The sequence below is a fragment of the Gigantopelta aegis genome, chromosome 11 (genome assembly GCF_016097555.1).
Source record: "Gigantopelta aegis isolate Gae_Host chromosome 11, Gae_host_genome, whole genome shotgun sequence".
In the NCBI taxonomy this organism is placed as follows: Eukaryota; Metazoa; Mollusca; class Gastropoda; order Neomphalida; family Peltospiridae; genus Gigantopelta; species Gigantopelta aegis.
Window position 1 is genome coordinate 31972581 of NC_054709.1, and position 17529 is coordinate 31990109.

The following is a 17529-nucleotide window of genomic DNA, read 5'->3' on the forward strand; positions in this document are numbered from 1 at the left end:
ATCTGTTAATTCCAAGTTTGGTTATCTATTCCATTTGTCAACACTGTAAACAAAGACCCTTTATTCATTAATCAAGGGTGCATTTTGTTTTGTACTGAAATACGTGAACAGAGATAACTAGCTCCAATGGATCTGGACAATTTATTAACACTGAAAGTAAATCAAGACAAAAGTATACCGAGACAGACATGTGAAATGCTGGACTCCCTCATTGACAACATGTACGAGTATATGTCTCATTTGTTGGTAGGGCATAACGGCAGGAAGTAGGTATCTTCATGGGCGGCAACTGTGCCTCCATTACTCATTGTTTTACCCACCAGAGTTGGACATAAAGGAAACTACAGAGTATAAAAGTATAAAATCTATTTCGTACCTTGATCTATACACCGAGATTCAGGACGACGTTGACCTTCATACAAAGTTGTATGATAAAAAACATGACTTCAGCTTTCCAATCTTCTCATGTCTAGCAATATTCCTTCTGTTCCAGCTTTTGGTGTCTGTATTTTGCAAGTTCTGAGATACTTTAGGGCATGCTCATCATATGCCGATTTTAAAGGCTGACATTTCATTCTGGTAAAACGTTGTTTGATCAGCCTTCCAATGTTTTATGTTTGACACCCAGAGGTAATTTCAAATACGACTGACTAAAATTAGCGAGGAAGTTTGTAACATTGGTGTGTAACAATCAGCATATAATATGCTGTAGTTAGACTTTATACTTAAACGAATGAATGAATGAATGAATTAATGTTTAACGACACCCCAGCACGAATATACTTAAACGTGTCCGTAAAGACTATATGTCTTACTATGGTATGCATTGTTTGCACGTGGTGGTAAAGACTATATGTTATACATACAGTTTGGAAAATGTCTGCATAATAATAAAGATTATACGTTTAGGATAGTCCCACATTTTGAAGTTGAACAGCGGGAAACATGAAATGTAGAACAGTGTAATTTAGCACAAAACTAAGCGATTTCTTTTTGTATTGATATGAGAATGTTCATATTAAAATGTGTCTTACTTTTAAATTAGCGCATAATACAAACCATCAAATAAAAAAACGAAATGTTTAACAATGAAAATATACTCAACATCTATATATACTTTTGCTACATAATGCAAAAGGTATACAAGGCAGAACATTGGTATATTTTAAAAAGCAGCATGCTATATTGTGTACTGATGGTTAATGAATGAAAGTTCAACGACACCCCAGCACAAAAATACACATCGGCTATTGGATGTCACAAATGGTAAGTATATGAAAATATTGTTTATTGATCGTAAAATACCATTTTGATGCATGGCTGATTTTTTAAAAGGCGCGCGATGCAACAGGCATTTGTTTTTAAAAAGCTATATCAACGAGAACCATCTGAACATCTCCAGTATATACCACCAACGATCATCGATCGTGACACCATTTTCTTTTGACACTGGACTTTTTTTCAGATAAAAAAGAAACCACTTCTTTATTCCTTTGAGTATTATGTGTGCCCCCAACATTTCGACATTTTCCTTTTTATGTCTCTTGACTGCAACTCTATGGGCCTCTTCGGGAATGTCAACAATGGTCCTGCGAGCAATTTCACCCTATAGTAGTGATAGTTTTTATTCAGTAGATTGGACAGGAATGGCAGTCCTCATTTTGGCGGGTAAGATGGAAGAAATCTTCAGTGAAGGTTTTCCTCGCGAGAGGCTGTCCTATAGACTAGACAGTAGATATAGATTCACAGAGCCTCGCATAACACAAGATTTCATTCCTAATATATGATACTGACTACACCAAAAGACACAGGAAATAACATATATATATTATTAGTTACGCGGGTTTTTGACAGGGACCGGCCTCGGTGGCGTCGTGGCAGGCCATCGGTCTACAGGCTGGTAGGTACTGGGTTCGGATCCCAGTCGACGCATGGAATTTTTAATCCAGATACCGACTCCAAACCCTGAGTGAGTGCTCCGCAAGGCTCAATGGGTAGGTGTAAACCACTTGCACCGACCAGTGATCCATAACTGGTTCAACAAAGGCCATGGTTTGTGCTATCCTGCCTGTGGGAAGCGCAAATAAAAGATCACTTGCTGCCTGTCGTAAAAGAGTAGCCTATGTGGCGACAGCGGATTTCCTCTAAAAAAATCTGTGTGGTCCTTAACCATATGTCTGACGCCATATAACCGTAAATAAAATGTGTTGAGTGCGTCGTTAAATAAAACACTTCTTTCTTTTGACAGGGCGTACGGGATTGTTTACCTTTTTTACCTTTTAGATCTTTTGTTTCATAAGTAAACTAAAATTACACTAATAGTAAAACTTTTAAATAAAGTACACACACATTTTTAGTTTGAGTTTAATAATAACATAACATAACATCAAATTCCTCACAACATATTGGATTTTTTTGTAAAAAAAATAACTTAGTTACCATGCAAGGTATTTACATCTTTTTGGTTAGCTGTTTGGGTATTAAGAGTGTCAACAAGGATTCCGGGTGGTTTTACCCCGAAACCATTTCGAGATCTGTGTTTCTCAACTCTTAACACCTTATTATTTTGCGTGTTTTAAACGTGTACGATTATGTTGTGAAGCAATCCCTCCCAGAACACAAGTCCTCCACTTTCACAGGTGCTAAGTAATGCGCACATGGTTATGACAAATGAACCAGAACACGCGAATCTTAACGCCGTGCATGCCGCCCAACCACGATTACTACCTAACACACCACAGACACAAACTACTCGGTCGCCATTATACAAGCCGCTGGGCTACCCACAACAAGCAGTCACCTCCCCGCCGCCTTCGGTTTTAAGCTAGTATGACCAGATAGCCCGGCTGACTGTTACAACAACAGAAATACACAAACGTACCAAACTATTGACACAATTGAACTTTCATTATTGGGTTTGCGTTCAGGTCTCGACGCTGCTAACCAAAGAATTGATAAAATGGAAGACAGTTGTCAGTTTATCAGTGATTCTTATGATAAACTCAACACCGAAAATAAAGATCTAAAACAGAGCATGAAAGACATGGACCAAATCAGTATTATTTACTATTTAATGTTCTCCTGTAAACCCTGTCCTGTCTTGTCACATACTATATTATGTAATTGTTCATGTTTCCCCATATGCCCTTGATAACGGCCTGGGTGTAATAAAGTTCTGTTCTGTTCTGTTCTGTATCGGGAAAACAAAATTGAACACCGCAGCCGAACAAAAATATGTGTCGTGTTGTACTAACTTGTAGAAACTGTAAAAAATCATGTCGAGTTATTACTTTAAATATGTTCGTGATAATTAGCCAAAATTCTACCACGGTAACCGATTACGTGGTGCTATATTCTAGCATTAGATTTCAATAGCACATTTTTTAGCCAAACGTGCTCAAGAAATCTTCAAATAAACAGTACAAATAAAGTTTACCGAATTTTGGTATTCCCATTCATAATGAATTCAAGTCTTTTAACAAATTTAATCAGTGAGGCGTGTTGGAGAAACTTTTGTCGCTCTCATCCTCAGTTTGTATTTTCGTACAACCAGTCAAGCAAGTCACGTGACATTTCGTACACCCCCGCAAATTCTGTATTTTTCCGCAAATGAAATGGTGTACTTGTGGTATTCATTGGCTATTTCCCACTACTCAACCCACATAATGATAACACGGTTCATCTTTCATCGCCAAAACATAGCCAACTATGCACACACAAATACATTTACATAACTAGATACACATATAGGCACGCATGAACACACACAAACATACATACATCCTACCATCCGTACACACAACCGAGGCAACATACCTACATCCATGCACGAATACATACCAACCTACCCACCTATATATACATACACACTTGCACACACACACACACACACACAAACACACACACACACACACACACAAACACGCGTACATACAAATACCAACATAATTATTTGCACAGCATATTTCATTATATTTCCTACGATATGCCATTTATGAATCACTGGTTGGAATAGGAAATCTCAACAGTTCCACCGAGAGGACAGACCCTTCATTGTGATCCATTTCAAACGAACAGATTTGCAACCCCACGACTAGTATATCAAAGGCTTTTGGATGTGCCGTCCTTTCTGTGGAAAAGTGAATATACAATGTGACATGTTTCACCTCAATACACAATACACAAATGTTTGACATCCAATAGCCGATGATTAATTAATGTGATCTAGAGGTGTCGTTAAACAATTAAAAACAAATGAGTAGTGTTTAATATCTTTATTTTATATGGCATCTCTTGGCCCTAGATGTTCCAAGGACATCTTGGGCCGAGCACCGTCCATGATGTCCCAATTGAGACATCTTTGTCAATTGGGACATCTTGGTCAACTGGGACATCTTGGCCAATTGAGACATCGTGGTCAATCGAGACATCGTGGTCAACTGGGACATCTTGGTCAATTGAGACATCGTGGTCAATCGAGACATCGTGGTCAATTGGGACATCTTGGTCAACTGGGACATCGTGGTCAACTGGGACATCTTGGTCAATTGAGACATCTTGGTCAACTGGGACATCTTGGTCAACTGGGACATCTTGGTCAACTGAGACATCTTGGTCAACTGAGACATCTTTGTCAGTTGAGACATCTTGGTCAACTGGGACATCTTGGTCAACTGGAACATCTTGGTCAACTGGGACATCTTTGTCAACTGGGACATCGTGGTCAACTGGGACATCGTGGTCAACTGGGACATCTTGGTCAACTGAGACATCTTGGTCAATTGAGACATCTTGGTCAGTTGTGACATCTTGGTCAATTGAGACATCTTGGTCAATTGAGACATCTTTGTCAACTGGGACATCTTGGTCAACTGGGACATCTTGGTCAATTGAGACATCTTGGTCAACTGAGACATCTTTGTCAGTTGAGACATCTTGGTCAACTGGGACATCTTGGTCAACTTGAACATCTTGGTCAACTGGGACATCTTGGTCAACTGGGACATCTTTGTCAACTGGGACATCGTGGTCAACTGGGACATCTTGGTCAACTGGGATATCTTGGTCAACTGAGACATCTTGGTCAGTTGAGACATCATGGTCAGTTGTGACATCTTGGTCAATTGAGACATCTTTGTCAACTGGGACATCTTGGTCAACTTGAACATCTTGGTCAACTGGGACATCTTGGTCAACTGGGACATCTTTGTCAACTGGGACATCGTGGTCAACTGGGACATCTTGGTCAACTGGGATATCTTGGTCAACTGAGACATCTTGGTCAGTTGAGACATCTTGGTCAGTTGTGACATCTTGGTCAATTGAGACATCTTTGTCAACTGGGACATCTTGGTCAACTGGGACATCTTTGTCAACTGGGACATCTTGGTCAACTGGGACATCTTGGTCAACTGGAACATCTTGGTCAATTGAGACATCTTTGTCAACTGGGACATCTTGGTCAATTGAGACATCTTGGTCAATTGGGACATCGTGGTCAATTGAGACATCTTGGTCAACTGAGACATCTTGGTCAACTGAGACATCTTGGTCAATTGGGACATCTTGGTCAATCGAGACATCTTGGTCAACTGGAACATCTTGGTCAACTGGGACATCTTGGTCAACTGAGACATCTTGGTCAATTGAGACATCTTGGTCAACTGGGACATCTTGGTCAACTGGGACATCTTGGTCAACTGGAACATCTTGGTCAACTGGGACATCTTTGTCAACTGGGACATCGTGGTCAACTGGGACATCTTGGTCAACTGGGATATCTTGGTCAACTGAGACATCTTGGTCAGTTGAGACATCTTGGTCAGTTGTGACATCTTGGTCAATTGAGACATCTTGGTCAATTGAGACATCTTTGTCAACTGGGACATCTTGGTCAACTGGGACATCTTGGTCAATTGAGACATCTTTGTCAACTGGGACATCTTGGTCAGTTGAGACATCGTGGTCAACTGGGACATCTTGGTCAACTGGGACATCTTTGTCAACTGGGACATCTTGGTCAACTGGGACATCTTTGTCAACTGGGACATCTTGGTCAACTGGGACATCTTGGTCAACTGGAACATCTTGGTCAATTGAGACATCTTTGTCAACTGGGACATCTTGGTCAATTGAGACATCTTGGTCAATTGAGACATCTTTGTCAACTGGGACATCTTGGTCAGTTGAGACATCGTGGTCAACTGGGACATCTTGGTCAACTGGGACATCTTGGTCAACTGGAACATCTTGGTCAGTTGTGACATCTTGGTCAGTTGTGACATCTTGGTCAATTGGGACATCGTGGTCAATTGAGACATCTTGGTCAACTGGGACATCTTGGTCAATTGAGACATCTTGGTCAATTGAGACATCTTGGTCAACTGAGACATCTTGGTCAACTGAGACATCTTGGTCAATTGAGACATCTTTGTCAACTGGGACATCTTGGTCAATTGAGACATCTTGGTCAATTGAGACATCTTGGTCAACTGAGACATCTTGGTCAGTTGTGACATCTTGGTCAATTGGGACATCGTGGTCAATTGAGACATCTTGGTCAACTGAGACATCTTGGTCAATTGGGACATCTTGGTCAACTGGGACATCTTGGTCAACTGAGACATCTTGGTCAACTGAGACATCTTGGTCAATTGAGACATATTTGTCAATTGAGACATCGTGGTCAACTGGGACATCTTGGTCAACTGGGACATCTTGGTCAACTGAGACATCTTGGTCAATTGATACATCTTTGTCAACTGAGACATCGTGGTCAACTGGGACATCTTGGTCAATTGAGACATCTTTGTCAATTGAGACATCTTTGTCAATTGGGACATCGTGGTCAACTGGGACATCGTGGTCAACTGGGACATCTTTGTCAATTGAGACATCGTGGTCAACTGGGACATCTTGGTCAATTGAGACATCGTGGTCAACTGAGACATCTTTGTCAATTGAGACATCGTGGTCAACTGGGACATCTTGGTCAACTGGGACATCTTGGTCAATTGAGACATCTTGGTCAGTTGTGACATCTTGGTCAGTTGTGACATCTTGGTCAATTGAGACATATTGGTCAACTGAGACATCTTGGTCAATTGAGACATCTTGGTCAACTGGGACATCTTGGTCAGTTGGGACATCTTGGTCAGTTGAGACATCTTGGTCAACTGGGACATCTTGGTCAGTTGAGACATCTTGGTTAATTAAGACATCTTGGTCAGTTGAGACATCTTGGTCAATTGGGACATCTTGGACAATTGAGACATCTTGGTCAATTGGGACATCTTGGTCAGTCCCTCCTGAATTCCGCGATTCCTCGGACGCGGAAAAATTTGCAGAATTTGCACCATCGTGCAGAATAGTTGTTCGTCCGCGGAAAATCACTTTTCGTGCAGAACACGTGCAGAATTCATAATTTTAGGCCGTGGAATTTGTCTTAAAGTTAAACACAGCAAAATGTTCGATGTTTCTGAATTGTAACATTAAACATGGAATTTTAATAGTGTTTACTTTCCATGCAGTGATAAATAGAAACATAAATCATTTGTTTCTTTTCTTTTAATTTATTACAGGCTGGACTTGTAACCGCCTCACAGTTACTAGTCTGCGTAACCTGCGTTTGGAACCAGCCTTTAGTTTCTGTCATTGAATAGGAAATTCTCGCAAGATACAGCGCAATGGATTGTGGCGAGATGTTCCGATCGTTGCTCGGTGCGTAGGTTACGGAAACCGACGATGACGGGTTGTAATTACATTTTGACAGATTCCACAAATACGGAATAGGATTCAGCACTTCTATTCTATTTAATATAAAATAATTATATTAACATATAAATATCGAGTGTTGGAATCGTGATGTTAAGCAATAATATTTAAGTATTTATTAATCACAAATCACATTTAACAAAGAATCCGTAAGGGTAAAAACAGGAGGGATTTTTTCCATATCGTTTCCATTTCAAGTTTTAATGATTCCATCTTCCGGAAGCACCCGTCTGCTTAAAACATAAATCGTCTGCTTTTTCGCGATTTTTAAATAAATCTGTAACATTTTGAACATCTAGTTTTAATTTTAAGTGTTATTTTGCAGTTTTATATGTTGCAGAATTTGCTGCAGAATTCATCAAATTTTACCGCAGAATATGTCAAATTTTACCGCGGAATTTTAAAATGTTTGCCCCGGAATTCAGGGGGGAGTGATCAGTATAACCAACTATGAGACATGTGCCTGCTTGCCTCGACGAAGCATAGACAGTATGCAGTGCAAATCTTGGGTCAGCCTCTTCGTGAAATTAACGAATGTCGGAGACATCTGTATCTGGACTGCATGTATTTGCAAATATATAACTATACTGGCATAGGCGTACGGGCTACCATTTTTGTTGGGGGGGGGGGGGGGGGGCAGACTGTTTTTTCCCCTAATTAAACGAAAATGCCCGAATCTGGATAACAACATTTATTCATATTAGCAAAAATACCAAACAGATATATAGGGTTGGAAACGAATCACCACGCATGTTTATATGTATTACAACTAATTTTGAGTGTATAATGATGGAAATACACGGTAAAAAGAGTCTCAGGTCAGCACATTTTCCCGAATATCTCTATCATTTTTGTCCGAATTTTAGGTTTTGCTACAGCATTAGGAGAGCAGTTCTCCTCATCCCATGTTCCGCTGTCTCGTACGCTTATGTATACTGGGTATCTTTAGTGATATAGATGTCCTGTCGATATGTAAAAGACCAGACAAGTAGTCGCGAAGGAGTTCTGTCTTGTTTTCGGCTGTTTGTTAATATCATTTATAAAACAAAAGTCATCCCATTCCTACAACTTTATTAAGATTTGACTGAAATCAAAGATTCTCTTTTCTCTACTTTTGTCTGGCCATTCTTTGGATAAGTTCAGCTGTACATTTTCTGAGCGATAACCATCACAGACGAGATGAAGAGTAGTATTTATCAGTAACTTTAGGTACTTCACACACATGCGTACCTAGCATTTGAAAGTTAGAGGGGAAAGATCATTGATGGGAATTATTCATACAACTCATATAGCATCTAAAATACTGTACTGTCTTTCCCTGGATTGAACCGATGTTGGTGGTTGTGAGGAAAAGAAATGGATATTGTTTCTTAACAAAGACTTTGATGATTTCCTGCTAACACCTCGCTTATTATAAGTAGCACGTGGCGTTTTGGTGACCAGCCACGCCATAAATAGGTCACATCCAGTGTTGTTTTTCTCTCTCATCAAAATCATCAACAAATGCAACAAACTATTATCCCTTTGTCTTTGGGTGTTTTTTCTGTCAATTTGTAAAATGTGATTTGCTATTTCGTAACATGATCACATGAAGTAGTAACAGATGGTTGTTAAGTGTTTCGCATCTTTCTGCATTCGCTTTACACTAAGTTTAGTAGTCCGTTGCCTTTGTGCATTTCTCGAAATTTTAAGTGTATCGCTCAATTATAGCACAAACCACACCATATGTCTTCTTGGAGAATCTGTTCATGGCTAAGGAATGTTTTTCTCAAAGTGTTGGTGATTGAAAACAAAACAGCATAATAGGAACTGGAAAACTGTTTCCTGTACTTTGGAAGTGGACAATATGTAGGAAATCCAGGTCAGTAATCCATTTGGCCATTTCTCCAGGGTGTGGCGGTGTCAATTTTAGTGCTTATTTGTTTACTGATGCCAGTTTTGAAACGGCAATTTCTGTAGAAACATCTTACTTCCCGTATTGTTGAACTATCCTCGTCTGCTGACAAGGATACACAACAGGTTTGCATATTATCAGGATGAAGGTTTTCGCATGTAGAGTCGATGAAATCTATCTAAAGTTGATCTTAGGAGTGCTTTAAACAACTGCTTGTGGTAGCTTATACCCTGTTGTACATTTCCTCCCTTCAGTTCCCATATCACATTTGCAAAACAAGGGTAAAGGTAACAATATCAATATTTATTTTCCTAATTTATTATTCGAATGGTCAATCAGTCAAATACCGATTAACTAGACGAGGTTGATATTTTACATATTAATCCCCCCCCCCCCACACACACACACACGAATAGCGAATTCTATTTATCCTATAACACTACTGAAATAAGTTAATTAATTTTTTAGTAAATCACAGTACAGTTCAAATATCACGTAACGCTATTTTTGTCACAATTAGACACTCGCCCACCCCCTTGTAACACCCGTAACGCTAGACCATACACACCCAAAATATTACGTAACGCTCGGATATACCCCCCCCCCCCCCCAACACAGACAAAGCAACGTGGCAATGTTTATTTATACTCATGTGTACTACCATGACGTCATTAAAGTGGTGTATTGCTGTACGATGGAAGAAAAAAACCCCACGGATTTTCACTTGCGCCATTTTAATTGATCACCAACATATAAATACAATATTAAAATGTCTGGTGTATTAAAGCATTTTAGCTTGATTTATAATTGTTTTGGGTTTACATTACACTGTAAAAACCTACATTATACATTGTTGTCATGGCATGGCACATTTAAAAGAAAACAAAATTGTGTTACGTAACGTTGTTCAATACCCCCCTCCACACACACACACACACACACACACCTTGTAACGTCACATAACGCTTGGACTTACACCCCAAACCCCCTAAGCGTTACGTAATATTTGAATGGCCCATAAAGTCACCGCCATCGGTAATATGACGTCATCATGATTAGCACAAATTCGTTTGACATCACGCATTTTAACTAAATCTTTGAAAACGTTACGCTCAGTCTTGTTGGCTTATAAACAAATGACTCATCCACAGCAACACATTACTTAGAGACCTTGCAAATATGCATACCATTATAAACTGGGTTAATACACTAAATTATTACATGGTTTTATGACATGGATATCATAGGTAAGTTATAGGATAAATATATATAGGAATACAAATCTTAACATTAAGAATTCGTTGCAAGTTTAAAAACAACATCATGCCATGACAATTTACTGGTTCTTGATATTGACGTTTTAAATATATAAAGTTTGACACCCAATAGCCGATGTATTTTTCGTGCTGGGGTGTCGTTAAACATTCATTCATTCATCCATTCATTCATTTTAAATATATAACCTCCCTAAAATGACTCCAACCCACTAATCAAACACCCCACCCCACTTCCACCCGTCAGGTGTGTTCTGAGGGGGATTATAGGGGTTGACAACTCTGATGCATTTATTTGCAGTCAATTTTATTTGTAGAATGCTGAGAATTGCATTTCTGGACATTTAATTTTCGAAATGTTCTTGTGCAACATAGCCTTGAACCCATCTAATTGACGTAAACGCATTACCAAGAGAATCAAGCTAGATGACCTTGGTTTTTAAATACAAATTCCTACATAGTCAATTGAAAATAATACATTACAAACTAAAAAAAAAAAAATTCAAACATTGCCGATACGAAATATTTAGAAAAGAATTGGCAGCATGGCCTAAAATTGTATATAGTTAAGGCATACAGTCTAGGGTTTATGCCGCCAAATCAAATCTCATAGACGACAATATTAACTCATGTGGCAAAAACTCCTTCATGCAGCGTAACAATCGACATATACACCGCGAGTATAAATACATGTACTACTTGTGGTATTAACTGCTCTATCTTTTCGGTTAGCAGCAAGACATCTTTTATATGCACCATCACACAGACAGGGTAGTACATACCACGGCAGAGGCGGATCTAGGGGGCCCAGGACACCCCTAAATTTTGCGACAGTTGCAATTTTATTATATATTAATGTTCATTTTTTTACGATCCCCTCCAAACCTCCCCCAAAGTTCCATTGGCATTCCGTCTCATGTCATCGGGGCCTCCCCTAAATGGATTTTCTGGATCCGCCACTGCACGGCCTTTGATATGCCAGTCGTGGTGCACTGGCTGGAACCAGAAATACCCAATGGGCCATCCGACAGGGATCGATTCCAGACCTACCACGCACTGAGCGAGCGCTTTACCACTGGGCTTTGCCCCCCCCCCCCCACCCCACCCCCATATTACTATTGGAAGCAAGATGCTAAGTGCTAGACAGAAATAGCACACGCTATTGTGAAAGGTCCAAAAACCTTTTAAAAAATAGAATGCGCTTGAATATACAGATACATACAAAAATACAATTGTTTCTACCCGTTTGAACATTTCACTTGCTGCTAATCGAAAAGAGTAGCCCATTGCATGACGGCAGCAGGTTTCCTCTCTCATTGTCTGTGTGACCCTTTAGCCTACGTTCGACGCCATAAAACCGTATATAAAATGCGTTGTATTCGTCGTGAAATAAAACATTGTTTTCCTTTCTTCTAACACTGAGTTACACCACGCTCAGATTTGACAATAATAAAGATAGCTTGTTTTGTTTAACGACACCACTAGAGCATATTGATTTATTAATAATCGGCTATTGGATGTCAAACATTTGGCAAACCGACCTCGCATCAAGCAACCGCTTTACCACTGGGCTACGTCCAGCGCCAACAATAATACAACTTATTTTCGAGCTTATATCCAATTAAGGTTCAAGCACGCTGTCCTAGGCACACGTCTCAGCTATCTGGGCTGTCTGTCCAGGACAGTGGGTTAGTTGGACAGTGAGTCAGTTGTTCATTCGTTGGTGGTTAGTGAGAAAGAAGAGGGTGTAGTGGCCTTACACCTACCCACTGAGCGCTTAAGAACTCACTCTGGGTTGGAGACGGTACCGGGCTGCGAACCAGCTTGTAGTCCGATGGCTTAACCACTGCGCCACCGAGGCCTGTGACAATAATAAAGGCAAATATTAAAATATTCTACGTCAAACTTAAATGGTATTTCTGGCAAACCTGTTTCATTTTTTTATTTGTTAAGCGTCAACCACGCATAGCCATGACCTCTAAAGCATCGCGTGCTTACGCATGGGGTATTATAAAATAAAGTAAAGTGCGCTTGTACCACATCTATATCGTCATATCTACACCCAGAAAGTGGATGTTGCAATGGCGGTTTCCAGAATCGAGATTCTGGTGGCGATACTTCTGTTTTCTCTCGGCGTTCAAGGTAAACGTAGTATGTTAGTGTTTTGTAGATCATGTCATATATAGAGGCTATTTCATGGGTTTTTTCGAATACGATTGTTATGTCAACGAGTGATGTGTGAAAATGGTCGATTTATTATATACATATTTCCTAATTTTTGACAATATCTTTCGCTCTTTGGTAATATCTTTCACTTGTCCTATCGAAAACATGTAACATCATGATATATTTCTTCCTATGGAACTTTGCAAGAAAATTTGATTAAAATTTATCTTTATTAACATTTATTTAACAATACTGCGGTGCAAACATACCTGACAAAGCGATCCTCTAAAAACTCCCACAAAAACAAAACGAGTCGAACGCCGTTAAATTCTTACACTTACACTCGATGACACTACATTGTGTCATCATTAGCATACAACAAGCATTTTTTTTAACATACTTTTTTATGACTTTTATAATGTAAACTGAAGCAAATGGACCTAATTAGAAGAAAAACACACAAAATGTAATAACATTTCATCATAAATCTTGTCCAGCATAGATGTAAACATGACACGTCAATGGATATTCCAGAGGCCAATTTCGCAAATTTGCTAAAAAGCGTCCCCTCCTCACCAAAGCAAGATATAATACTTTAACAAAAAACTAAAATTAGCACACTTTTCTGTGTTATCTTAGCTAGTTATCCTCCAAGTTTTAATGTGTTTGGTTAGACTGTGTATTTTTAATTATTAAGGAAATGTGGTACCCGTCTGCCAAAACTGTCCACAGCCGGGCACAGAAACAGAAATGTTGGAAAATATTATAATGTTGTCACATACTGACAATCACTTTACACCTGATATGTCCTGTAGACAATATCATTGTGTAGTCTTTGTATTTATTAATATAAAATACATCAGGCCCGTAGGAACTGGGATGGGGTGGGGTGGGGTGGAGTGGGTGTGTGAGGGGCGGGCCTAGGGGCTTGTTCTCCATCCCACACTTGAAGACAAAAATGTATGTTTAAAATTTTCACTACTCCACATAAATAAAGATGATATAAAAATGAAAATCTAGTTTGTATCCCTCACTAGAGACTGTATACCCCCCCCCCCCCCCCCCCCACACACACACTTCAAATATCGTTCCTACAGGCCGGTACAGATGTGGACAATATGTAGAGGCTGACGTTAGGAGCCAGTTCCTTTTATCTTTAGGATTTTGTAATCATGATTTCAAACCAACTGTATCAGCTAGTTTGCTCCACATACTGACATAAAACACATTTGTTATTATATATTGGAATAAAACAAAAATAACTACAATATATCCAGTGTTATTTTAGGAAGTCCTGGTTAAAATATATTACAGGTAAAACAAAACAAAATAATATATGATGCTTATTCCAAGTGCTAACTATTGTAAAATTTGCCTTAAATTGCTAGATGCCAAAAGTGATTAAGTATATTACTTCATGGTAACAGTCGAAAATTAGACGACCAATTGTTTTAACCTCTGTCAAAGGTAGCAGGCTTTCTGCCAGAACATAATTCGAGGTTACGTAATAAAAGCAAAATACAGTCAAACTTCGTTAACTCGAAGTTGAAGGGGACGACGAAATAGTTCGAGTTTCAGGGAGTTCGAGTGTTCGAAATTCGTACAGCAGACCTCAAAGTGAACATTCCCAGTCTGGAGCTCCACGCGGTAAGACGTGTTTGTTTCGCTTGTGCACACTGCACGTGCTTTCGTGTGCTCGACTTGGGGGTCCTTCATTTCGTTGTTTTTGTCAGCGAAATGAAGTTTTCTACTGGGATGTATGCGGCCATTGGAACTGATTGAACGCTGGAACGCTTCTCGTTTCGACAGTCTGCACCACCAGGTTGGATTCTTTTTCAGCGAGATTCCTCGCCTCCACGTCATTTCTCCGTCTGACTATGTCGACTTGTTTTTTCGTGACTCGTATGACGACCATTCTGCAGAACGCCACGGTTGTTCGCGTTTAGTCTCTACATGTCCGAGCCTGTCCTACCAGCACTGGAAGATTGACCGCCCCACTCTAAGAAGAAATAGGAAGCGGGGTCGGCCCCTACTACTCTTTTTTCTAGACTTTACATTGCTTTATAATGATACCATCTCGTATCCTCCGGAGTCGGGCCCGTCCGCACCACTATACCAACCCATGACGACTGGACTATACCCTAGTCTGATACTCTACTCGTTCAGACGGATCCGGCTTCTCAAGATCTGTATTTCAGCACAGCACTACACCTTCAACGTCTATCGACTGTCAATCTAGGGCTTTTCTTGGCGGGATGCAAATCATCTCGTCCCTTTAAGCTGTGCACCCAAACGGCCTTAACGAGGCCACTCGCGTGGACATCTCGATCGGACTTTAAACGTTTAAATCTGCGTTCAAAATTTTATGTCGAAATTACTTCTTTTTTGTAATATTATTAAATAGTCCGATCCTCTCTTCTTTCTCTTATTTAATTTTGGACTGTCCTTCTAAAATGCTCCAAATTATATAAATATTCGGCCGAGCAGTCAATTCTGTTTTATTTTTGGCTTGCAACCTTTTTCTTTTATTTATTCTATTAACGTTTTTACTAATTGCTATTTTCAAAATTCTGCCCATTTTCAATTAGATGGGTACTGAATGTCGATTAGCACTAAGTACGTTTGTTTACCAAATAAAAAATACACAATATAAATAGCAAAATTATTGTAAATCACAAAAATCATTTTAAAAACCCTCACTAACATAGCGAGACATAACATAACAAATCAAAACGCTGTATGCCAAATAGCACTAGGTTATATACTTTTTTGCACTCGTTTAAGAGAAAAAACAAACAGCGTTAATTGTTATTACAACAGGTCTTTGAAGATTACAAGACTATCCGTACTTTGTGTAATGAAGCCCGCTGCCGTGTACAAACACCGACAACCCAATGCAGGCATGTAGGATCATTTCGTTCCGCATAGTCGGCGATCTATTATTCTGTAATTACCGCGTGTATCATCGATAGCCGAGACCAGTCGGGACACTCACGCTTGGCTTGGGTGACAATTCATTTTTCTTTAAAGTATTACCGGTACAGTTAAAAGGCTCAGTCACTCCACAAACTTCGAGTTTTGGAAGTGCAATATCCCTTATTTTTTTATGGTGGGACCACAAAATTACTTTGAGAGATAGAGTATATTCAAAGGCATATATTGGGTAGTTATGAATTTGAAATGTTTTATTGGACCATTTTATTTAATGCACTTTTACAAATTTTAAACAGCAATTATCTTACTATAATCTATCAAAAAATTAAAACAAAACATATCCATTAATTTCCGAGATTTTTTAGTACATACATGTAATTGTACCCTCTACCTGCGTACCCTCTAGCAAAAACCCAGGGTAGGGAACCAATTATTTGGTGTAGAGTATTTTTAATCTGACATAAAGAAAGCATTGAGACGTTAGTATGGAGTCGTTATGGGCTGTCGGTGAAAATTAATTTACAGGTAAATAAATGTGAACTATAAATATTCATATGTGAACAAATTGCAAAACCTTTTTTTAATGTATAGTTTAAGTACATACTTGTCTTTCATTTTCACATTGTACATACACCAAATTGTCATGTTTATGTATTACATTTATACTGTGACACTGAAAACCTTTGGCCCATAACTGTTATTTAGTCAAATATTAGGCAAAATCTAGACTGGAAATGATTTATGCTTATTAAATCTTGTTTGCAATTTATTTATTTTATTTTTGGCATCAATCAGTCTTGTTTATAATAGCAATATGTATGCAAGTTTGAGATTCTGTGTGCGCTATGAAAGAAACAATCTTAAAATTAGTGGCGAGAAATTCAAAAGTTATGTCCCTTGGTATAAAAATCCCGGTCAATCATAATTACTTTAATAAATCAATTCTTTTACTTACGGTGGTTTATATTTATGTTAGTGACATAAATCGGTTCTTTAAAATACTGCACATAATAACATATACATATAAATGGTGTTTATGGCTGATAAAGGGTTACAAATTGATAACCTATATTTGGATAAATAATTTTACCACTTTTAATTTGCAACCAAGATGCTAGACTAACGTAAACCAATTTATTCATCATTCTAGTTTACGAACACTACCGATGTTTAACGATTAAGTCGGCCGTTAATGACTGTAAAGCCGTAATCGACATGTAGGTATTCGGGGTCGCGTTTTTGGCGACATGATAAAAAGCGTTTAGAGTTGCGGCCCTTTGCTTGGTGGTCGCTATAATCATTATTTGGTTTCGTATTCAATTTGTTTTATATATTTTATCGTAATTGCACTTCGTATCCCGTTTTTATAGGTCCAGTTGTTTAAATTACATTTTTTATTTTTCAAATACGATCAGATGCATTGGTAATCATCAAATTTAAATACGAACAACAGAGACAGGGAGATAATTTAATCATGCACTTTTACAA

General features: G+C 38.9%; 1 protein-coding gene across 1 annotated transcript in view; it reads left to right on the forward strand.

Annotated features, from left to right (window-relative positions):
• Positions 1-12929: 12929 nt before the first annotated feature.
• LOC121385141 (scavenger receptor cysteine-rich domain-containing group B protein-like) overlaps positions 12930-17529 on the forward strand; it is an 80450-nt gene continuing 75850 nt past the window's right edge. The window contains exon 1 of the mRNA XM_041515678.1: positions 12930-13083. Within this exon, the coding sequence (XP_041371612.1) occupies positions 13023-13083 (61 nt within the window). The 5' untranslated portion in view covers positions 12930-13022. The remainder of the gene's footprint in view (positions 13084-17529) is intronic.